At 38.5% G+C, this 25,550-nt stretch overlaps 2 protein-coding genes across 4 annotated transcripts in view; both read left to right on the forward strand.

Moving 5' to 3' along the window:
- The window catches only part of BEND5 (BEN domain containing 5), a 32,758-nt gene extending 19,284 nt beyond the window's left edge, over positions 1–13,474 (forward strand). For all 3 annotated transcript variants that reach the window (XM_014939357.1, XM_014939356.1, XM_014939359.1), the window contains 3 exons: positions 3,715–3,863; positions 8,370–8,583; positions 12,512–13,474. In XM_014939357.1, coding sequence (XP_014794843.1) covers positions 3,715–3,863; positions 8,370–8,583; positions 12,512–12,672 — 524 coding nt within the window. In that variant the 3' untranslated portion in view covers positions 12,673–13,474. The remainder of the gene's footprint in view (positions 1–3,714; positions 3,864–8,369; positions 8,584–12,511) is intronic.
- The window catches only part of AGBL4 (ATP/GTP binding protein-like 4), a 961,744-nt gene that overhangs the window by 594,296 nt on the left and 341,898 nt on the right, over positions 1–25,550 (forward strand). The window lies entirely within an intron of this gene.

Raw genomic sequence — 25,550 nt, forward strand, 5'->3', positions numbered from 1 at the left:
CTTGAGCCGCTCTTGTGGGAAGAGTGAGGTTCTTAATCTTTCATATGGTGACACTGAATTGCTCTTTGTTTTAAAAGAGCCTTGAATGCAGGTGTGGCAAATAACAGTAGTGAAATCAGTCCTGATCCATGGGGATATACTGAAGCTTCTTTATGATTTTGATATACTGTTACCCGACAGATCCCTTCCTGGAGGAGGCAGGCAATTGACCAGGGCTCTAGGGACCAAGGAGTGGGTGAACACAATGACTGTCGTGGAAGAGGTTGTGGTATCCCTCATCTGTGCACCCTGAAGAGTGTGTGCAGCCAAAGCATCTTTTCCCTTCCCTGCTTTGGGATCAGGAAGCCCTGTGATTGCAGGATTTTGCAGGTTTATCTTTAGTGTGTTTTCCAGGTACAACAGAAAAACTTGCCCTGTTTTTATCAATAGAGAGTAAGGTGATTTAGAGAATTAAATCCCTGACTCTTCCCTGTAGGGCTAACTTTAAATAGTTCTTGGATTGCAAAAGATAAAAATTTCAATAACTTTTGAAAAAGTAGTTGTCTCCAGGGTAAGATCTGTGCAGTTTGCTATGGCTGTATATGGCCAGAGGTAGTGAAGTAGTATCAGGGATAATGTTTGAGTGTTGTTCGGTCCCTGATAAATACTGTATTTTCATGTTGTATTGCTAAGAATTAGTGTTACTCTGAAGTCAGGGAATATATTTACCCTCATGCATTCATTCACATTCATTCATCAACACACACACAGCCCCAAAAGGGGTTATTTTAATCCCAGTTTAATTTTGGTGATCCAGTTTACAGTGTCTTGGGACTGACACCAGGATAGGGAGAATGAAATGGTATTTGTGTCATACCAGATGTACGGCACTGCTGTTATTCAGCTTTTCTAGATTTGCTTGGCTTTTTGATGTAAATAAAAAAAAAAAAAGCCAAGCTTTCTGTCTAGTCCGGGGAGTACCATGCATATAATGTTTCCCCTTCTCAAACTCCTCTTGTTTTCATTCAAATTCTGGTAGGCCATTTGGAAAACTGCTTACAGATGGACCACTTTATCAGTTAATGTATTTGGGCTTATTTACTAATTTTTGAGTAGTGTGTAGTCTAAGATGCTTTTTTGAGGAAAAGGGAGAAGGGAAGATGAAGGGAAGCCTTCTACTGCTTCACCCTGCATTTGAAGGTGCTCGCCTCTCAGATATTATGGAAACTCTACAATCAGAAGGAGAAAGATTTTTGCAATAAAACATCCTTTTTCAGTTTTGAAGAATTGTCTATAATTTTTTTTTTATGATCCTTATTTCAAAAGTGCCATCATTGTTAAGCTTTTAGGTAGTAGCATATATTTTGGTATGTCTCATCATCTTTAAAATAAGATGCAGACCATGAGAGGTGTAGAGAGAGGAAACTGGTCAAGTGCGGTGTGTGGTAAATCGGGCACACAACTCCTGTTAGCAGTAGGACAATAATGGGGGTTGCATGTCTAATTCACAACACGCTGGGCTGAAAATGTAGTGTTTAGTAGCTGGTGAAAGCAGCTGTGAGGACTACCTAGTTAGAGGCAGATTTCTCTTTGGGAAGGAAAAACGAGTGGAATATAAAAGATTATGATAAAAGTTTTAAAGGCTTTCTGTTGGGTGACTTCAAAGCAAGCAGCAAAGCATAAATTGCAATAGAGCGTTTTCTGACCTGTTAGAGCTGTCGTTATTGTGGAATTCAATCAGCTGTTTTTCCGGGGGAACTCTGGAAACCAGATCCCAGCTGTGTCGATATATGACGATAAATAAAACAGTAAAAGACTTCTAAATAGCAACTAGTAAAAGTGTTTAAACTGAGATAAGTATTTCCTTCCAGGAAGAAGGTGGTTGTTCTTTGGTGTTTCCCTCAAAGTGACTAAGTATAAGGAAACTCAAAATAGCACTTTGAAGAATGTGCTTTTAAAGTAAGAGCTAGAAGATCACTTCTCAAGTTCACACTGGCAGTTATATCACTGCATGTGCTTGTTTAGATGTGCCCACACTGAGACGCGTGTGAAGGCTTTGGGTGGTTTAATCAAGCCATGTCTTTCCCTCAATCTAAATCAGTTTAGCACTCAAGTTTAGAAATCTTAGTTTTTCTGGGCCATACCATTGTGTATCCATGATAGTAGAGCTGCTTATTAAGATTACTATGAAACTATAATGCAAATGGTATGTTTCTTGTGACTTCCTGTGCCATGCATATGGCTCTTAAAACACTGAGTTGGTGGCACTGCAATATGGGATTATCTGAGTTACCAAGATGACTCTTAGTTGCCGAGTGGCAAGTGGCAATCAGCTGAGAACATTTAGCTTATGGAGGTGGAGAATAAGCTATAGGACAAATGTCAGATATGGACAATGGAGGAAATGCTGATATCACTGTATAATAATTGGTAAATGAAGCATCGCAAAGGAGGAGGATGAATGAATACTTTACTTGTTCTGGGTACAGGAACTATTTAAGATACGTGACTCAAGACATAAGCTGTGGTGCCAGCTTGACTTGCAGAGTTAGATCAATTCAGGGCTGGGTTGATGTGCACAAACACTGAGGGGAGATGCTGAACCGTGACGGTGACCTGATTATTGAATTGTCATTTGTTGAAGATGTCAAGGTTGGGCTACAGAGAGCTGCAGCACTCTCAGCTCCAATCTGGTGCAATGTAGTTCTTACAAGTGGGTGAGTTTATCCTTATAGTTCTTGGAAGTGGCTGATGACCGTGGTGCCCAGGGTCTGAGCTGGCAACCTTGCTGTGTTAACAAACCACCGTCCCTGCCTGGAACTGCCGTGACTGCTGGAGCTTCTCGTGAGCCCAGAGACAGACATCAAGAGACAAGGATAGGCTGGGGGCCGTAGCCTCTTCCTAGACTTCTGCTCTAACTGCTGCAATGAATGGAATATGAAATTCAGTTCATCAATTATTTTATTTTGTTTTTCTGTCTTTTTAGGAATGCTTTATAAATTTGGTCTGGAAAAGAACAGTTGATGACTGACAAAATAATTATCCTCCCTTGAAGCCTCAAACATATGCTTAGTAGTATTCTGTTGTTTAATCTGTGTTTAATTTTTGTTGATTGCATTAAAAATAAAAACCAGTGTGTTGGATGGATTGGACAATCAAAATTCTAATTTATTTAACCTTGGATGCTCTTTCTCTGCATGATACGTTAGCAGAAATAACCTGAGCCTGTTTCCTTTGTAGCATTTCTGTAGATCCTCACTATTTTGAATATATCTCTGTTATATCTAAAAAGATTTCAAATTTTTAGAAAATTTGTAATTCTATATGGATAATTTATGTAATTATCGCAGTAAATTACACAGGTTTCTCAGCAACTATATAGTAATTCTTATTTGAAGAGTTACTATTGTTGCTTTTGGTTTATAATTTTAGTGTCATTTTAACCTGATTTCTGTAGTGTGCATTGAAGCATTCTTACCCATACCTGTAATTGTCCATATGCTTTAAGAATAAAATTAAACGTTTACATTAAAATTAAACATTTTAATTTTTATAAAGCAGAGTTAGTTATCCTGCTTTTATTTACTGGTGTTCAGAAGTAGGATTTTGGTTTAGGCTCTTTCTAACTTTAAAATGAACATGACTAATGTGTTACTTTGTGCTAACCGTGGGTGATGAAATGATTGATTTATGTTCTCTGGGATAGCAGACAGCTCTCTTTTCTTAACTGTCTAGGACCTGCCATTGAGCTTGAAAAAGTAAAACCAGAAACAATTGAGCCTGAACCTGAGGTACAGAAGACCTTCAGTGAGGAAGCAAATACATCAACGTACTTTCCTGCCCCTGTTCCAGTAATGGACAAGTATATTCTCGAGAATGGAAAGGTATTTTAAATTAAATATAGCATGACTAATTTGTAAATGCCCATCAGGTGATTTTCTCGTGGAATTTTCATGATCTTGGGGGTTTTGCATGGTAGCAGCTTATACAAGCTTCCTCAGTTTTTATAAAAGGCATGCTGTTATGCTGAGGATAACGATGAAATTATACAAATATGAGCAGTATAGAAAGTTATCCTCAGTGATTGAATGCTGTGCAACATAAGGAATATAGTTATTAAATGTACATATGCACATTGGCATAGTCTTCAATTGGTGACATACTACCAAATATAGACCAAAGTCAGGAACCGACATTATAAATTTACATTAGTCTGTTTAAAAGAAATACTTTTCCCTCAAATGTCTTAATTGTTACAATGTGCTGTAGTCCTATTGCAGAAAAACTTTCGTGTTTTGGTTGAATTGGAGTCAAGTAGGTAATTATGAACCCTGGAATGAAAATTGGCTCACTTGAATCCGGTAATAGTGTTGCCGCTGAATTGAGCTGATGTAGTGCTACTTTGCAGATACTTTTATAAAAGTTGGTGAAATACCATCCAGCTACAGATTGCCTGAACCTGACTGATAGTTTTTCAGACTTCAGGCTGTTTGACACGTTGTCCACTCAGCTACCAAGACCTGCTTTTATAGCTGCTGCCATTATCATTAAATGAACATTGTGTTTCTTTTTTTTTAAAAAAAAAAGTCCTTCCAAATTGCCTGTGCAGATCCTGTTTCTTAAGATACATATACATTTGGTACCATAAGCTGAGAACCTTTTAGGAGGAAATGTCCATTTCAGCTTTGGCATACAGTGGAATTACTGATGGAGTAGCATGAAATATAACATTTTCAGATGTGCATTACAAGATTGACTCCACAAGTGTCTGTCATTCTTGAAGTTGAATTCAACTTAATTGTTGAGGACAAAATGTATGTGAAAAATAGTATAATCTTGGCAGTTTGACAAATATTTGGTTCAGATAGCTTTTCTTGCCTAATATGTTTAACATATGTCATTTGCTTGTATATTTTGTGTATATTTGTGCAATGAAAACTTAGCATATATTACTGTGAGAGTTCGGTTTACCTTCTTTTTTTCCACTTAAGGTCTGTGGGATAGGGCACATCCTTTAGTATTTGTATGCAGCTTTTCTTGCACCTTTATTTCATCTGCCAGCTCCTTGGCACTTCTGTTGCTGAAGTTTTCTCTGTCTTTACAGACATTAATATCTCTTTAACTTCCTTTTTGTAATTTTGGTCTGTCTTTAAGTTTACCTATTTACTGGGGCTTCAGCCAGTTCAGATTCCACTAATAACGTATTTACAGCGTTGGAGGGTATTTTCTTCAATTTTTCTTATTTATGCCTTTTTTTTCAATACTTCTTTATTGACAAGCACCACAAGAGTAGTTGAAATACTTTTTTAGAAATCTTGCCCTTTGTGGCGTCAGATTTGATCTTAGTAGGATTCTTTCAAAGCAGATAAATCTCTCCCCTCCAGAGGGAGAACAGAGTTACTGAAAAAGAGCCTATGGCATTCATTTAAAGAAAAGAAGAACTAAAAAAAAAAAAAGGCAAGAAAAAAGAGTCCATCTTCTGAGATACATTTTCGATATATTGCACATGTTAGCGCAGTTACGGTGGTGAGCATTGTTTGAATTTGCTGTTGTTTCTGTTACGTTGTGCTTGAAGGTTGATCCTGCGTTTGCTGAAATTGAGGGTAAAGTTCCCATTGATTTCATCAAGCCAAGGGTCTGGCCCATGGGGCAGCTCTTCCAGCAAGAAGGAAATGGCTTCTGAATCTGGAGCAGAGTAAGCTTCCTGTAGGTTTGGGAGTAATAGGAAACGGTACCGAGCCTGTTTTACAGAGAGGTAAACTGAGACATGGACAGATTAAATTCCTTGCCGTAACGGTGCTAGAAATAGAAGAAGGGAGACATAAGATTTCTGTGTCTGTGGCTGTCTGTCACGTAGTTGCTCTTACCATAGGTGTTTCATAGCAGTGATAACTTATTTTAATAAATGAAGTACGTTCAAAGAAGACATGATCTGTCTGTAACATAAATATTAAAAATATTTGCTATAACTTGTTTTCTTTTAAATAACTTCAAGCGAATGAATAATATAGTATCTTAAGAGACTAAAAAATCTTTAGCAAAGACAAACTCTAATTTTGGCAGAGCAGAATCAGATTTTTGATCAAATACAGCACTCTCTGCAACTAATGTAATACAGATATCCAAAATTTGGCATGTCATAACATTCCTAATCTTGGTTATTTTCTAAGTGACTTATACTCATTTTTACAGATAACCTTTTCAAGATCAAAACAGAAATAACTGTATTATAACTGTAACGTGATTGTTTTCTGAGCCCAGACTGCTCCCTCTGATTGAAGTTGTCTTACAAAATATGTAGAGAGCACCAAAAGAGTGTGGGTTTTTTTTTTTTAAGCAATTATGAAGAGGCTCAACAAAAGAGAAGGAAGGAAAAAAGGGGTGTTCATGTTCTTATTACTATTTCATTTGCATCCATTACAAGATCTAAATACCATGTAGGCTTGTCAAAAGCTTCTTAGAATCCCTTTAATGTCAAAGATTCTGAGGAGAGGCAGCATCCTTCATGGTTTTATACTTTGAGGAAGTTAGACTTTTCATTTGTTTTTTATAAGGTGGCTGGTAGCCAAGCCATTCATATTTTTCTATTTAAGTTTTTAAACAACTTGTTGCTTTTGAAGGATGCTGTTGTAATAAAAAAATTCTTCGGGTTATAGCCCTCATTAATAATTAAAGCAGGTTTCCATTTAAAGGAAAAATGGATTTTGGTTTAATACAGGCAGTAAAATTACAGGTATATAAAATTTTACAGTAGCTTTGACCAATTTTCATTGCATTTAATAGGACTGATGTGATACTGTTCAGGTCTGTATGGGTAGCAGGCACAGTTTATGTAATGCCACCCGAAAGGAGTAAAAACATGAAAAAACTAAAAGAAAAACAGTTAAGGCAAACAGGTCTCCTCATGTAGTTTTGCCATAGAATTTTGTTCGCAGGGTATTTTTTTTTAATTGTGAGGAGGCAGTAAGTTTTTATGACAGTTGTTAGCGTTACAGAAAGAACATCCATTTGATCAGATTTCATGAAGTCTAAATTTTGGATATAAGAACCCGATTGCTATGCATTTTTGGTATTTTATGCTTTTACAGAATTATCTTGTTCCTTTCCAGTGCAGTGAGCTCTTATCAGTAGTTAGGATAGCTGGGTCATACATGAGCTGGTCATGGATGATGAACGAGTGTGGGTCCAAGCGAATGAAGTTCATCACCACACGGGCAAAGCTTTTTGTGTGCTGAGGCAGTTCAGGTGCCTGCACTGTGCTCCAGGAATTAGGAGCATAGACATACAAGGTACAAAGTATTCTCTGTGGTTCTACACAGGGCCAGCGTTTGTGTCCTGGTTGCATTCATGTCATAGCCGTGCTAGTGGAGTTGCTTTCCTTGCTGTTGCTTGACGGCATCCTGGTTATCAGGACTATCAGCTCAGACATGCATAGTGCCAGGCTAAGGATGGTATTCAGTTTCTCATCCTGCATTCTTCTTAAGTCTGGGAATTTTGGTGTAGAGGTATGGGGTAGCTCTCTTGGGGTCAAGCCAGCATAGTCAATGTTGAGCAAAACTAATAAGCACAACTAGACTAGAGCAGCTTCCTTTTGGAGACTCTACAATGGCTTCACACTGCATTTCCCAGTACCCATATTATTCTGCTTTACTACTTCAGTGAAATATCTCTGCTCCCCATTGTCTGCATAATGGAAAGTTTATGATGTTTCAGCAATGGGTCATTGCTTTACCACAAAACAGTATTCGCCTGGATAGACTGATCGTACGTGATAGGCAAACTTCATTATAGAATTGGAAGTTTATGAAACTTCCTGACGCTCTTGCCTTATATTGAAATTGTAGCTCTCAATCCCTTCTCCCCTTCTAGTTACTTTAAACGATCAGGCTGAATTTTACCAACAGGCACAGGATATGACTTAGGAAGTATTTCGCTCTTTACTGCCTCCGAAATACGCTTTCGGTAAAGTCTGTTTTGGCTTTCACGAAGCTTTCACGCTGAAGACAGTATTTCATCTTACCCCTCAATTAGGCTGGTGCAACTGCTTGGTTTATATGCTGTGCATACCTTTATAATACTGAATGTGTTTACTGTTTTCCTTCTTCTGTCGCTGTTCCTGAATATAGTCTTTCAGGTGATAGGCTTTGTGGGGGCAAAAAAGTAGAGAGTAAGAAGAATTGAGAACAAAAAGGAAGAGGAACTATATTATGTAAGAGGTTGAATTGAACTCCCTGACCCACAAAGTTGGAGAAGTTTCAGAATTAGGCAAAATTGATTTGTTCAGCCCTAATCACTGTTATTATAGTACCTAATATTAATGTTCCTACAGCACTTGGATACTGTTGTGTGCTACATACCATAGATAAGTTGTTATTATTACTACCTTCTAGGTCCATCTTGGCAGTGGAATTTGGGTAGATGAGGAGAAATGGCACCAGCTGCAAGTAACACAAGGAGATTCAAAGTATACAAAAAATCTAGCGGTTATGATTTGGGGAACAGATGTTCTCAAGAACAGAAGTGTCACAGGAGTTGCAACCAAAAAAAAGAAAGATGCCGTTCCCAAGCCACCTCTCTCACCTCACAAATTAAGCATTGTCAGAGGTAGGTTATTTGAAAACTTTTGCTTCCTGCTTTGGAGTTTAACTATTAATCATTGAGTTGAAAGATGCTTCTTTTCAGCTCATATAAAATTAACTGATTAAAAACTGTAATTCAAATTGCTATTGCATTGTGAAGCGCATACGTATTCAGGAAAAGTAAAGCACATTGCAATAGCTGTGCGCAGTGCAGGCCTTCACAGCTGAAGAGTCGTACTTCAGTAAGGTTCAAGAAGAAAGATCATCACTTTGAACCACTCGCAGGACAGGACACTGAGCCTGGAGAACAACACGTTGCTCTGGAATTAATTTATAACATAGTGATTTTTTAAAAATGCATATATTCCTTTTAACAAGCCTGAGAGTAGCTTTGCCACAGTCTTCCATCCAGAATGTAACCAAGTCTGGCATGAGGCACAGAAACCATTATAGCTGTGACTATAAAAATATGCATTCCTTCAAAGGCGAGAAAGAATAGTGTTACACCTTTAAGTGGAGAAAATGGAAATTGTAAAAATTAATTGTTGCACTTGAACTGGAATTGGAAGAGGAAGTGTAAATCTCTGATCTATCTGGCAGGAAAAATTGCAACGACACTTTCAGTTACTATAAGCCTGAGTCCATATATATATAGTGCTTTGAGAGAGAGAAGGCCACCTCCTTTATTTAAAATGAATAGTGAATTTCAGTCCCTTTGTATCATCCTGCTTGTGTTTTGCATTCATTTCTGTCTCTCTTGGTATTTCAGGCTTTTTTTTTAAAGTCAGAACTGAGTTGGTTCCTCATGGAATACATACTGAAATTGGATTTTTAGGTTTTGTGTTCGTACTAAATTGCAGTAGGGCTGAAAGAAAACTCCCGATTTAGCTCCATTAGTCTGTATTTCCTGTTCTTAGTTGCTATTTGCTCTTAACTATGAACTCTCTAAGAGCTGTTGTAATCTGCCTTGCAAGTACCATGTTTTGGAAGTAAGAAATGTGATTCCTGTTTGAGTGTGTGCGTGTGTCTGTGTTGTGTGGGGAGAAGCTGGAAACTTATCTTCGTACTATCATCTTTCTTAGTTTGTAAGAAATGAGTAAAAGACATGGTGTTTGTTTTTGTTTTTTTTTTTTTACTAATCTGTTTTAAGAACATATGTGGAAGTGCAAGCTGTTCATTACTGATTTTCTAGTTCTGGCTGGGACGTTTTGGTGCAATCCTAAAACATGTAGTAATGATGTGCTGGCCACGTAAGGAATCCACTCTGTGGTGGTGGCTACCCTTGTCAGCTCCTAATGGGAAGCAGAATTGGTTACCCAGATGCACACTTACAAACACACACTTAAAAAGGGGTTATTTTTCACTGGCCCATTGCAAAGAGCTTTCTAGTTTCCCTTCTGAAGGCTGTTGCTCCTCAGTGCTGCTGGCAAGGTTGCCTGTGTGAGAATTTCCTCTTCTGCTTTGGTCAGGGGCAGCCTGTGTTGCTCGAGCCATTTAAATGATAGATTCCTTCTACCTCCCCTTGTTTTGACTACTGTGAGTTCATGAGTACACTCCAACAGGTACATGGTGAGAGGCAGCTGGGGCCCTTCCCTTTCTTCTCTTACGTACCTTCACGCTTTCCAGCAACTCAGCTCTTCCCTGTTTCCTTGTTTTCCTGTGTTTTCTGTTATACTTTTGCTTCCAGCCTCAACCCTCAGTTGAATTCGGCTGTTCCACACCCTGGTTTTCCATGTTGCTCTTTCCAGTGTTGATTTCACCTTGTCTTTGACTACCTTTTTGTTAGACTCAAGACTGTACAATCTCCTCTTGAACCATTCAAACTCCATGGCCAATATTTTAGGTGGCAGCAGACAGACCTCCTGTATCAGTGGTAGCTGGGTAGCACGTAACCATGATTTTCCATGTTGTTGTGTCCTTCACATTTGCATCAATGTTAGCAGGTCTTGCCCCATCATGCCAGCAGTGTTTCCTGGAAAGCTGAAAGTAATCACATAAGAAGTTATGGAGAAATGGAGAAGAAAATAAAACAAACAAAAAAATGAGTAGCAAGTGGATAAATGGTGATACATGAGGAAGTTAGACTTTACATGGCCAATGACTTAGATCAGGCATCACAGATAGAAATAAAGCTCCTTGTCTTTGAGGTCTACTTGAATTTTTGGTCCAGGCAGAATTACCAAGGTGTATCTGTATGCTCCTCTAAAGCCAAAAGACAAAAGAAGAAGCAGAACCCCCAAATCATTCTTTGGAGCCCCTCAGCCAGCATCCTTATGTGATGACTACACTACTATTTCTACTGCCCTTCATAGAAATGGAAGTGAAAAAGCTGTGATGGTCATGGACCTGTCTGGGTCATGCTGACTTTAAGTATCACAGCTGATGAATGAGTTCCGTCAAGTGATTTTTTCCTTGACATGGTGGCTAAACTGCTAACACAGCCTGTATTTTACTGGAAGTTCATCTTATTAGGTGTATCTGCCAAAACCTGGGAGTATTCCTTGAGATTATTGTAGTACAAGTTTATGTCCTGCAATCGTACTGTGTTTCTTCAGGTTCTCATTACATGCCTCTCCTTAGATATTGTATTTCAAATCGTAGTTTACTGATGATCAGCGTTTTGGCTGTCAGGCTGCCTGCTGATTAATTTTATTTATTTTACATCCAGTACATCTTACAACATAAAATTTGCATTGTTTTAGATGTTCTCATCATTCTGTTGACACAGACTAACTTATTTACAACAGATTTTTGAACGACAGCATTAGCACTTAATGTGTCTGATATCTCTAGCTTCCTAAAAATCCCTGCTGTGGGGTATGTAATAAAGAAATTATAAAAAGTATGATGCATGAGCACTGTTATAAACCTTGTTAATGCAAAATAACCTTTTATAAAACTTCTGAGGGCTTTCAAAATGAACTAAGAAGCATGCATAGTACTTAATTTTCATAACTTTTTAATATGATGCATTAGAAATGTTATAAACCATGTTAATTAAGCAATAATCTCTATGACTTTCTATATATGAAGCAATAAACGGCTACTGGAATAGATTACTAGGCAAAGCAGAACAGAGTTTGTTTAATCAATCTGGGAAGCCTACACAGCAACATATGTTGTTCTGGTTATGAAAATAAGCAAAACCCCAAACCTGCCTGTCGCTAAGGAGTTGGGTGTGTTGCATCACCTCTGATTTCAGTAACCTCTGCAGGATCCTGGCACTGAGCTACTGACTTTGTGGAGCAGAATTGCCTCAACTTTCATTGCCCTCATTGCTTTTGCAGTATATTACTGTTGCCTTGCTTTTGGTATTCCAGTGAAGTTCACAAAGCGTGTTGTGCAAACATGCAAGCAAATGGCTCTCCTCCTGAATAATCTACTAATAAAAGTGAAATGCACCCAGGAACAGGGTGTCCATTAAGATGCAGGCATTAATGTGTGTTGAACAGATTTAAAAAATAAAATAGATCAGTTTAAGTCTTCTCCTACTGGTTGCTGCTTCTCTTCCTAACCATTATCATTCAGTTACTGTCTGGAAGGTGTGATGGTAGGAGGGACTCACAGGGAACTGCAGGTAACAGCAGTTCTAGTGAGACCATTTACCTGAGAAAAGGTTCTAAATCTGCTGTGGAGATACGGACAAATACAAGAGTCAGGCAGCAAGGTTGATAATGTAAAAGGTTGGATTTAGTCTTGTTTCTGTATAGAAAGCCTATTAATGTAGTCACAGCATAACTGGAAGTTGGCCGTGCCAAAGACTGAAGCCTGGTGAAAAATCTTGTCTTTAACAAGATAGCCAATGGATCAATGAAAGCTTCTGTTGTCTTGCAACAAATATACACAGTGCTCACTCAGTGCTGTCTCTTGAGTAGTTAGCCCAACATAGGGCTATATTCTTTTCTAAAAATGTACTAATGGCTCTTTCTTTTTTTTTTTTCTTTTCTCCCCAGAATGTTTATATGATAGAATAGCACAAGAAACTGTGGATGAAACTGAAATTGCACAGAGACTCTCCAAAGTCAACAAGTACATCTGTGAAAAAATCATGGATATCAATAAATCATGTAAAAATGAAGAAAGGAGGGAAAGTGCAAAGTACAATTTGCAATAAATTTTGGATTTTTAATAAAGTCTTAGTGTTTTACTTAAGTGTTGTTTTTTTATTTTATTTGTGTGGCGTTTTTGCCGGCGGGAGAAGCTGACTTGAAGCGTCGTTCTCCTCCTATAACTGATTCATTTTTTAAGCAGTTCTGTCAAAAGCCTTTCTATGGTGTAACCTGCTTTTAAATAATGTAAGATATATTGTAAGTCCACTCGCAATGAAAGAGTGAATTTTCAAAGGTTTTTTGCAATGAATTGCAGTATGTTACCTGCAGTTCTGTATATAGGTTGTAATTCTGGGAACACTTTTGCCTACGTTTTGTTTTACTGGAGTTAGTGGATCTAGGCTGCGTTAAACATCTGCTTAGAAGGAAGAACTGTACAAAATCCACTCTGCTATTGAAAGGGGTTTTATTGTATTTTACAAAGTGTTTTCTGAACTGAAATTTTAATCGTTTGTTTTTATAAACCTTTGTTTTGATCTTGAACAATATATTTGGTCAAAAACACACAAAGAATGCTTCTTTTTCACTTATTGTCTTGTAGTTGGATCACCATTGCTGTCGTAGTTTAAAAAAAAAACCACCTAAACAACAAAGAACCCAGAGATGTTAGTTATAAAATCATAATAATTTATTTTTAAAAAATATAAAATTGAAAATAACTCTTTTTCAGGCAACAAGGCACTTTTCAAATTTCTGGTTATGGTACAAAGCTCTTCGGTATGTCCGTATTACTGTTCTTTTAGTGTATTTGTATTTTCAATGAATTAAAGATTGCCACACTATGGTAAGATTATGTATGATAGAAAATGAAGTACCATTTCATCTGAGTCCATAATTTAACAATGGACACTTTTAGCACAAATTTGAGTCAAAAATAAAAATAATTTTCTACAATGAAGTTAGATTTATGATGCAAAGTTATAAGGAATAATTTGTTGTGGGTCTGAATTATACCTGGTTGTCTGTAAGTGAAAGAAAATAGCCTTAAGTCTTGCTTCATGAAGAATTTTGAGAATAAGGATTGTAGAGGCCTGGGCTGATTAATTTTGAGGTTTTGTTACATTAGTGATCTTAGTTCACCTTCCGCTTATTTTACGCGCACAGATGTGATTATCTGCCTCTCAGGGCAGCAGTTTCTGAATGTCAGCACTTGTTCCTTTTCTAAGTTCTGCTTTCTGTAGTTTTGAAAGACTTACCATTTCTTACCATCTTCCTGTAGCCCTGGTGTGGCCTGACGTTAAACCCATCTCAGTGTCCTGTGCTCGGAGATAATCTGAAAGGAGCAAAAAAAGGACTCCTGAAGGGGCTGGGGTGGATGGAGGGAAGAGGGAAGGGAGAGGAGGAGAGCCAGAACTGCAGTGCCTCTTTCAGAAGAGATGGAGAGAAAAACCACGTTGTCTCTTCCTGTACCCCACACCTGCTTAAATGATGGTTTAATTCAGGATATAAGTATTTTTTTATGTGCTTTCTAAAGTGCAATGTCATGGTTGGCTTGAGCCAATCCCAAGTATACCCTCCGTCCCACTTTCGCTGCTTGTGTCTCCGCATTCCTAGTCCATCCCTTAAAACTGGCACGTGTGGTTGCACAGATGGGTCAGATCTCCCTGATTTCCAAGGTTCATTTCCCAAGGGCTGGTGCCAGTAGGATGGAGCCAGGGAGCATTCATGCCGAGGCAAGTAAATGGAGGAGTGGTTTGGGGTTTTTTTTTATGGTGGTTTATGTGTATTCTGAAATTGCGTCTTAACAACCTACCTTGTCTCCTCTTAATCTCAAAGTGTTCTTAGGTAGTGTTTAATGAAGTGCATAAATGTTTATGCTTCCTAATTTGGGATGCTAAATAGCAAATTAGTGTTTATAATGTCAGTGCATGTATCCTTTTATTAATTAAAGAACAAAATAGAGATAACATTGAAGAAACACTTAAACAGCAAGTTCCCACTTTTCCAGCAGATTTGTGAATTTTTGTGAATATGTGAATTTTTTTCAAGTTATTTTGGGGCAATCCACTAGCTTGGGGGAGAATGCCCATAATTTCTTCAGTCTTTTATGGCTTTTGTACTAATGTGTTTCCATTTTAACAGATTCTTTAATGGAAAGGTCATGCTGCACTTCTTAGAAGATAAGTCTATTTGAGACATCATTTTATGAAACCTGGGAAAAGGAGACTAGAATTTAATTAGAATTAGACCTCCTGGCCCCAAAAATCAGAGATTCTAAGTCTTTCCACAAAACCAGCATCACCTTTCTAAGACTTCTCCTTGACAGACTTGTCCCATCAGATGTTACTGTTACTGCTACTACTGTTATTGCTGAAGAATTTGAGTAGTCTCTTTGAGGAAGGTGTCTTGGAAGTCTTCATTCATCTCTTCCTGGAGTTTCCCTCAGCCTGGGTGGTTTATAGCAGAGTTCAACAGGAGGATTTGGCTGGCACAAAAAGGTTCACTTCCCTTTGAAGTGTGCAGGGTTGTGCAGGGTGCTAATGCTGGGTCCTTTGGATGGGCAACTGGCATTTAATGTGAGCGTCACCTGAAGCGTTGTTGAGTTATGGTAAAGGAATATGATGTGTTAAAGATAATATATCTCTTCATTGTATTATAACTTGGACTAAATCTTTGAATTTCTGGAAATAAGTTTTTTTGCTAATAATAAGCCAGTTTTACATGCTGTAGTTGTAAGGCAATGTGTGGAGGGCTCTGCAATGGGAGTCAGGAGTGTATAAATAATATATATAATTCCCCTCCCCATGAACCCATATGAAGACTCTATGTACAAAGTCTTTCCTGTGTGTCTGTTCCAAGTAGGGAAATGGGCTGCAGTTGTCCCATGGTCCAGCATCACCCAAGGAAAAATACAAAGTTTAATGAGGTGCGTTTTTCCGCATTGAAATACTGATGTATAAATTAACTGTGATTTTAATTTCACTTTGTTATACTGCATTTATGGCCAGTGATGTTCTTGTTGCTACATTAATTCTTCTGTAGTTTTGCCTGCCCGTGCATCGTCTTGCTTTGCTCATAATGCATCTGCCATGAACCTACCATAGGAAACGTTATGCAAAAATAGTGCCTGCTAACTTTTTCCTGCTCTCGCTTAGCTTCATACCTGTACATCATGTGAAACAGGAGAGAATTCTGACAGAAAATGAAGTAGGTTTTATTACGCCCTGTCATTCTCCTCATTCGTCATTCTAAGGTTTGTGCTGTGCCGTTACTCCACGCTGTAAACCTGGATTTGTAAGTATCAGAAAAACAAATTTAAGAGGAACTGACTTTTTGTCCTGAGAGATCGATGCATACTGTTTACTTATTTTTTTTATCAAAAAAGGAAGAAGGTATTACTGTTACACGAATAATCTGATCCTCTGTTGGCACACACTGCTACTGTAATTTGTGATATTCACGACCTGATCCATATTAAAGTGCCTCTGGCACACTTGCAAGGAAGCAAGATTAGAGTGAACAAAAAGGGCTTTATTTTCTATTAATGATTTTATAAAGGAAATGAGCTTTTATGTTAAAGGAAAGAATCCTACCAGAGATTTTAATACCTTAGTCAAGATGCCTAGCTACTCAATCAAGGAAAGCTAGTATTTGCTAGAGGGAAAAAAGTATGTTAGGTTCTGCTGTTACAGAACAGTTTTTGGATGTAGTGATGCTTTATAGAAATGGGAGATTATTTTATATTTTTTTTTAATACAGCCAGACTAAAATACTTATTTAGTCATGTCAAAGTTGAACTATGAGCAGAAGGAATTTAGGGTTGTGTTTGGTTCACAATTGAACATGACTGTCAAAAGAAGGTACGATCTCCCTGTGGGAGGTCACTTCTTTGCACCCAACCTTTGATGCTGTATCCAATAGATTATGAAGGTGCTGCTTTGTTGTCTTAAGCTTATTGTCCTCTTGGAAGTTTTAAGTAGCAAGTAGAACTTCTTTGGATTTAGTGAAGTTGTAAAGATATTTCAACTTCGTATTTCCAGAATCTGTAGACTTTTAAAAAATAAAGGGCAGGTTACTGTTTAATAGTGTCTTGCTGCAAAACCTCAAAGGAGTGAGAATGTTTTGAATTAGGAACATCTTGTATTAGCTGTAGTCTCGCTGCGTGTCAGCTGCATTCATAACTCTTGAGCAACCCAAATTTTGCTGTTTTTTGAAAGGGAAAGCGAGGTTGTGTCACATGGAGCTGTGCTGAGGGTTATTTCAACATTCCATCTTTCAGTGAGAATGGCCTCTCTCCAGAAGGATACAAAGATGGAACTTGTGCTTCTTCAGAATGAGGTGGTAGTTTTCTCAGTATTCTTTAAAATATTTGTCATTCTGTGCATGCCTTTAGTCTCGGATTGATGAAGTCATAATATCAATTGCTTAGACTTTATTGGTGTTATTTTTTTCATCGTAACAGTGTGGAACTGTGAAGTGATTCATACAACACTGAGGCAATAAAAATGTTATGAAGTGCAATCATTGCATGTTTCATGCTCAGTAGCTAATTTTTAATTTCACCATCTTGGACACTTTTTCATCCCCTCAGGCTTCCTAAATGGGAAAAGAGAATCACTGGGACTTGGAAAACAGGAATAGTGATTCAAAACGGAATTAATTTACTTGGCTATTTATTTGCTTTACTTTTGCAATTATTTCTGCTGTTTATGTTTGAACAATAACTTTCATTCTGTGCCTTGGATACCCACTCATTCAGTCCTGCCGTGAAATCACAGACCTGTGGTTGTGACATCATTTGTTTACCATAAAGAGGAAAATACCTCAACTATGACATCAGACAAGTTGCATTATGTCTGGGTCAGAACAGAGGTGAAAGTGAATCTGGGGAGGAGAGGAAGAAGCTCTAAGCCTAAGGATTTTTCTCTGTGATGCCTTCTGACTAGAAGGCATCTTCCTATGGAGGAAATTATTTCCTCCACATTTAGCAGAATAGCAACTTTATGTTCCTTCTTTATTGATAGTAAAACCTTAACGGAACTAAACTCTTTATTAGTATATAAGTTTAATGCATTGGGCTACCTACTTTCATATTAAATTTTAGTCTTTAGTGATCCGGAGTCACAGGAAACTTACAGAATACCCAAGGGAGGGGGAGGCTGGGGAGTGACAGCTTTTATTGCTGTATAACGATTGCTAGAAGTCCTGTGAAATATAAGATAAGAAATTATGCCTGTTGTTGCTTGTGTAGTTTTATAGTTTATAGTTAGAATGAGCTTTCATGCTTTTGGAGTGGAGAAGGCTGTAGGTTTCATGGGATTGGCTGCTTATCAGAAGAATTGGCTCTGCACACCCTTTGGTGTTCACCCTCCAGAATATGAAGGATGTACTGGGGCAGCAGTAGAGGGAATGTGTCTTGATAGTGCTGTATCACACTGGTACCAGCCTCTTCCACCTGAGACTCAGATGAATGAAAAAGCTTACATGGGAGAGTTTCATATTCTTTCTTTTATACTAAAATATATCTTTAAAGTCTTCCTGAATGTTTACGTACATAAGTTTAGTTAAAAAAAAAAAAAAAAAAAAAAAGTATTTTCATGTGTTTTCCATTTTTCTTGTATTAGCGGAATAGAAGCTTAATGGGAGACATCTTTCTCTGTGTTTAAGTTGGGATATCAGCCCACTGATACTTGAAAATAGTCCATTTGGGCATTTTGCATCTGTGAGGCAGATGCACCATGGTCTTCCCTTACTGTATAGAGTCCTCTCCAGGATTTATGGAGGTGCCTTTAAAGAATAATTCTCAACATAAGCAGGATTGGAGGTGGATGGGCCAAAGCACTTGTCTCCCAAGTTAATGTTCTGTGTTTCCATTTCTTGAAGAGTCTTAGATTATGAAAAGCTAAAACTCCCGAAAGTAGGATTTTACATTTTTCTCTTGCGTTGCATATTAAAATGCTTTGACACTTGCTGGTTTCTTTGTGGTTGCAAGGACACTTTCATCCTTCTAGGACCGATGTACACTGTGCAAGTCCTGCATTTGACTGTATTTCCTTACAGGAATAAGTGACTGAGGATGTTAAACCTGGGGCTAAGGAGGGGTGAAGGTGATAGGGCAGCATCACCTCTCCTTTGGAGCACAGTGCAAGGAACTACCCTCCTGGGTAGGGTAAGGTAGGACAACCTAGAGGGTGTCTTTTCTTTAGGGATAGTCTCCTAAAGGCAACTCATCCAACAAAGGTTGTTTATTGCCACATTGGCAAATATGTGCAACTTCCACTCTGTGGCTTTCCTAAGCTTAAAAAAGTAACTGAGATCCACTCAGCAGCTGCCAAATGCGTGGGAGGACCCTATGTCTGATGGTACAGGGAGCCAAGGAACAGGTTGTGGAGATGTCACATAGGCCTTTTCACCTTCCCACAGAGACTTAATACATGCAATTTAGATTAAGTCAGTAGCCAAATAACAAAATCTCAAGCAGTTTGACTGGCATTTAAGGCTTCAATCAGTGAGAAGTTTTATTAATTAATAAAAGTCCAATCACTCTTATGTGCCAAGAATTTAACCTTTAACAAGTGGAATAATCAGCGTTTTCTTCTGCAGCCCAGGGACCTCTATCTAGTGCAGTTACACAGCTGTGTGTTTACAGATGTAATGTACTGTTATTCTGTATAAATCTGCCTATGCCATGTAAATCCACAAATTGATAATTTTCCTGATGTTAGCCAGCCCTGTCTGTTTTCCTGGTCTTCATTTCTGTTCCTTCTGCAAGGGGGAGGCAATCTTCTGCGCTTGCCTTAAAGGTAAGGAGATGGAAGTGTTTCCCAATTCCTGCCTTGCAAGTTGACAGCAGGGTTCTGAAGTGAAATACCTGCTTGTTATTCTTGGAGATAAGTGACACAAAGCTAGAACATTTCCTTAGGAGATCTGGTAGTGCTGCTGTCACCGTAAGGCAGACTTTGCAGTTCAGGGACTTCACATAGCAGCATTTTCCCTTTTTTTTTTTTTTCCTTTTTTTTTTTTTTCCTTGCTGTGCTGAAGCATAGGTTGCAGCAAAGAAAAATTTATTTTTGTCTGAAGGTCTCAAAGAGGTAAGATGGAATAAGCAGGTCTTTCACCAGTGTCTCTTAAAAACGTTCATTTCTCAAAACAGAGGATCCCCTGATTTTTCAGAGGCTCAGTGGCCTGGAAGTTTCCCACCTAATTATGATGCCTAAGTTTGAATTGTCATTTCCATCGGATGAGCAATGGCAAGCATTAGGCACTTTGACAGATCGTACTGATTTATGACTTTAAATTGCCTTCTGGGAGTCCATTTTTCCATTTACTGTATGAAAACCAGCCACTTGTTGATCTTGGAAAGAGCAAGCTGTTCCAAAATTCTGTGATCTAAGTACAGTTCTCAAGAAGGATGTTCTTAGCTGTCCAGTTACATGCCTAAAGGTGGGTGTAGAGTCTGCAGGCTGTGGTGTGTCTGCTGTTGGGTCATTCAATGAAATGGTGTGGTCCCCTGCAGAACATGTCAGAAAGCTTTGCTTGGTTGCTCCTTTGAAGAGAAACCTTGGCTGGACCACAGCGTGTTACTTAGAAAAACAAGCAGGTCTTGAAAAAGCATCGAAGTGTTAAATCCATCTTTTCCTTTAGTAGTTTATTCCAGTAGGTAACTACCCTTGCTCCTCAACTTGTGCCTTATTTCTCTGTGAATTTTTCAGGCTTAACTTCTAATTCCTGGTTCTTGATTTGTCTTTCTTAATAGTTTCTTGCCTCAATATTTCTCCACGTTATGGACATCTCAATAAACTGGGTGTCTTCAGTCTTCCATTACCACATGCTTTCTAGGTCACGACTTGGTTTTGTAACATTTTTCCTTTATGTCTACCAAAATTCATTTTAGTTTTATGGAAATACTTTCTATAGAGGAGTCCTTGATATTCTCTTAAATACCGTGTCAGTAAATGTGATAAAATCTCATATTTTAGGACACATGTCACTTTGTGTTAGAACATCATACGCAATAATTGTCATTTCATTTTGTGCCTCTGTAGAAGAAAGTTATATTTATTTGATGTCCTAGTGTAATTCTCTTTTTACTGTCCTATTAACTATAGCTGTTGTGAAAATACTGTTCTGCAAATGAGTATTTATCTGTAATATGCTTTCCTCTTTGACTTAGTACTATAGGTGTGCCGACGACGAGACAGAGCTTGTTCTCCCTTCTTGCCAAACTGCTCATTCGTGTAATCGTAGGCAGGTGGGTGATGGTGTTGAACCGAGCTGCTAAGAGCAACAGGTGAGCAGAATTTCACAGAAATGAGAACACTGAAATAATAAAACTTAGAAATGGGAAGCTGCAGTCATTTTACTATTGTTAAATTTTGTGCCATCTCCAAGATAGTTAAGGAGTTTTCTTGGTTGATGGTATCTGTGCATTGCCAAAGAATGAAGTGAAGAGCTTCTATCGTTGTGCTGTTCTACGTGCTCAGAATGAAGGGAGGGTGTCCTTAGGGAGAGACAGCATCTTTTGTGGAACAATTTTGTTCTGGAGTCTCTCTGATTCTGGAGTTTCCTTTATGAAAGGAATCAGACCTGACAGGAGAAGAGCTTGCTATACATCAACCTGTGCTGTGTCTACTTTGATAAATTAAAGGTTGCTTTGGATAGGACTTGCACATATTTTGTTTGACCATCCCTGCTAAATAATTAATATTCTCAGTTAACCTCAGAGACAAGATGAGGAACTGCCAACTTCCTCCACTGAGATGGTTTAACGAAAGTTGTTCTTTGCTAGAATTTTGAAGGTCAAACCTGGCTTAAATATGTAAACAGAAATTTTATCAATGTTAAGCAAAAAAACTTGTAATTAATCTTTTTTTAAGAAGTCCTTTCCTTTGAGAATTTCAAATAGTGTCAGACAAGGTTCTTCTAAATTTCCTTCACCGTCTCTCTGAAGATTCCCTGTTAATTAACTTACTCATTTATAAATGTTATAAAATCATGGTATTGGCTTATTTCTATTTGTAAAGGCACAGTACAGAGGAAATTTGTGTACTGCACCTTTTCAAAAGTAATGAATGTTTCACTCTTAAATGCCTATTGATATTTTTATATTTCCTATTGATTTGAAATTAATATCTCTGCCAATTTAAAGCTCACATGCTGGTTCATCCAAATTTCATTTGCAGATAATGCACAGCACAGCAACGTTAAACTGATCCAGTTGAAATGATGACCCTCGTTTGATGAGCTCAAGAAAAAAATAACTTGTAATGTTCTGTGTAATCCGGGCTTCCTCCCTCTCTGGGGGCGACCAAAGTTGGCACTATTCCACATGATTTGGGAGGGGCTCTGTTGGTTTTAACTAACTAGAAGCTTAATGATGGGAGGGGTAAGTTCAGAGCAGTTTGAGTACATGTTGTAATACCGAGGGCAGAAACCAGTTGATTCGCTTATGATCCCATCCCAGTGCTGCAGTATTATTAAATACTCTGGGCAAGGCCTTGATGATATTTTGCAGGGTTACGGGTGGTGAAGAAGTTGCTCTTGTGGTCTCCCTGCTTCCCCATCACTTGTGGATGGGGTTCTCCTGGATGGTAACTTTGTGAGAAGTTCCTCTTAGCCCACTCCTCAGTGACTCTGCATAACACTTGCTTCTCCTTGAACAAGGAATATACAGGCAGTTTTTGCAAAATTTGGGGATCTTTTGTGGCTGGCTAAGAATTAAACTCTTCCCTGGTCTGGGAAATAAACTTTAGTGGAGCTTTTTCAGCAGAAGGATGTCTTGTTGGCCAGTATTACCTCTACTGTGCGTATCAGAATTACCTATTTGTACTGTCAGGTACTCCAAATGTAATTTCTGGAAGAATCAGATGCAGTATGATTAAAGGAATTCATATTTGTTATTCACAGGTTTTCTCTTTATTAAATACTTAAACAATATTTCAGTAACAAGTGATCTCTTTTGGGAAGTGACTCATTGTATTTTAAAGGCTTTATAACCAAGTCATTCCTTCTTGTCAGAGCCATGGAAGATGAATAGATGGTTCTTCCCTGCGATTTCAGGTCTCAGGGGAAGTCCCTCTTCACTGCCTGTGGTGATGCTCAGCTGCATCATGGCTTTTAATTGCCTCCAGGCTCCTGCAGGACTTTGTGTGTCCCCTCTGGCATGACCTACATCCTTGCAGAACCATGAATCCCTCGGCGCTGGTTAGTGGAGTCTGAGCTCAGGACAGAAAGTCCTGTTGTTGCTAATCCTTAGCTGTCTCCCAGTGCTGTAAGCTATGTGCCAATCTCTTTCTTGTGTCCTTAAATTCATCTGGAGTTATTTTGCCTGTAGAAGGATACAAACTAATTTTCTGCATTAAAGAAGATGGTAGAAAATGTGAGGGCTGTCTTGAGCATTATGGATACGGGATGTGTTATTACACTGAAAGCCAGGGAAGGATGTATTAAATAGAGCACAAGCACTTTATAAAATCAGAAATTCATACATCATAATATATATGTATTTTTTCTCTTGAAAGAGGGAATAAACCGTGAAGTAACGATTCCAGCTGTAGCTTGAATTGCATTGCTGCAGGTCAAATAAAAGACAAGTGTATCAATGTGTCAGGTAATTCAGTTTGATTTGGAAGGCTTAAATTAATGGAGGAATAAGATGATATTTAGGGTGGATTAAAGTAAATACTACAGTCTGTTATAGAAAGGAAAAATTTATACAACGTAAGATCAACTTACTCATTTTGGGAAGTATAGCGTTCTTCTCCAGGGATGCCTGTTCCATCGTTCTGTAGTAGGGAAGGTGTATGGACCTGCTGTTGGACTTCGCCACATAGGATTGAATTTACTGGACCCGTACTGCCAAAGGCCTGTGTTACACTGGTGCATCACTTCCTATTTTGCTCTTTCTACACGTAAAGGTAAGTAAGCCGTGTTCTTCAGCACTTGATTATTTCCCTCCCCCACCCACCTGGCTTCCCGTTTGAATTAACTCATTAGCAGTGCATGTCTATTTGTTTTGAGCAAATGTTGCTGACAAGTTTTAGCTGCTTTTTTCTGTCTCTGAAGAGTTCATGAGAGATCATACGTGCTCTACCTTTGCTAGACCGAACTGTCTTTTGAATTTCGCTTGGGAGATGTGCTCACCTATTCATCTGCTCTTATCCTAGTCAGCTTCTTCTATACTTGTCTGATCTTTCTTCATCAGTGATGCTTTGTATTGAATTTTATCTGGGGTGGTAACAGTACGTTATACAGTGACATTATCTTTTTAGAAATGCCTTTCTCTAGAAATATCCGCTGCGCTTTCATGGCTTTGTCATGCTGAGCGCTCATAATTCAGCAGTAATCAATGGCTCTGCTGAGGTTGTTATCCTTCCTTTGAGTTCCTAATGTATACCAGACTTCCTATCAGTCTGTAGGAACTTGTATTTAGGCTGTCAAACTTAATCTCACCTTCGTTATTCCGCTTCTGAAAGTCATCTTGAGGGATCTTTTCTTCCCGTCTGATATTTCTTTGCTGCAGCATCACACTGATGCTACCTTCCAGTATGGAGCCATTAGTAGGTGTCTCTAGAGCTTATGCTTAACCAGTGCTTATATGGAAACTATCTTTGTTTTTATGTAGATTTGTACCTTTTCTAAAACTGTAAACATTTAATGGAGCCTCAGATTGTCGCAGTGGGGCAGGTAGTTTTCCTAACAGTAGCCCCCTGTCTGTGGGTGGCTGGGGGTGTGTGTGTGTTGGTTTGTGGGGGGGTTTTTTTGATTATTTTTTTTTTTATATGTTTTGTGGTTGGACTCGATGATCTCAAAGGTCCCTTCCAACCATGAATATTCTGTGCTTCTGTGAAATGACTGATAATGATCAGAAACAGGGAGCTGGTGACTTGTTCAGCCTCACGCCTTGAGTCAGAAATGAGCACTGATGACATAATCCCAAGTCCTCTGCTCTAAAAGTCAAGTAAAGCTGTATACTTTTTATCAGGAGACTATCCAAAGGCTCTTAGAGAATGTGGTATATGTCAGTGCAAACTTGAGGCCGGGATGTGGAAGTCCATCTGGCAGGTAAATTTAATGGGAACTGAGTTTTCAAAGCTCTTGGGTGGCTTTGGAAAGTGAAGTCTGGATATATTTGACGGATATGCTTGGGCTACCATATGTGTACTTTTCCTGGGTTCTGTTACAATACCAGGCTGAGCTTCAACATTGTTTAATATATGTAGTTATTAAAGATGAATAACTCAGGTGAGCTGATAGTACGTAGTGTCACACTCATCTGTATTTGCTGTTTCCATAGCACTTATCTTGAGGACTTTTCGCAAGATTCATTTGAAACTTTCCAACTCTCGAGCTGCACGCATAGTATCTCTGAAAAAGAAAAAAACCAAAACAAATATCCATGTTTCTCCCTGATGCCCCCAATTCTGTTTGTCATTGTTGTGTTTATTGTGCAGATTAATCTCAAAGCATGAAGTGATTGTGAGCTTAACTAATAATGCAGAGTGAAATCTCCCCAGTAACCAAGTTACAGGGAGTGTGTTCATGAACAACGAATACGAGGCTTCACATCCAACTGTGTAACATGGCACCTCCCTTGTAGTTCAGATTAGCATAATTTCCTCTGCTGCCTCAGCACCGCCTTGACTTGCTTCATATCTCCAGAATCCAAAACATAGGTTTCCACAGAAGCTGCCACTTCTGGATTTGCACATGGCTTTACCCGTCCGTCCTCTGAAACCACCCTCCTACCTCTGAGCCAGGGAGAAAGCACCCCGATTGTAAGCTTATTAACTTAAAAGAAAGAAAAGAAATTAAAACAATTGTACAAATTACCTTTTTTTCTTTGTTTTGGGTGCAGGGTAAGACTACCCCAGTGGTGTACAAAGGTTGAGAAGAGTCTTTATCCCTAGGCAGGGTAATATTTTGATAACAAAGATTCAAATTT

This window comes from Calidris pugnax, unplaced genomic scaffold, assembly GCF_001431845.1.
Source record: "Calidris pugnax isolate Ruff unplaced genomic scaffold, ASM143184v1 scaffold18, whole genome shotgun sequence".
Classification (NCBI taxonomy): Eukaryota; Metazoa; Chordata; class Aves; order Charadriiformes; family Scolopacidae; genus Calidris; species Calidris pugnax.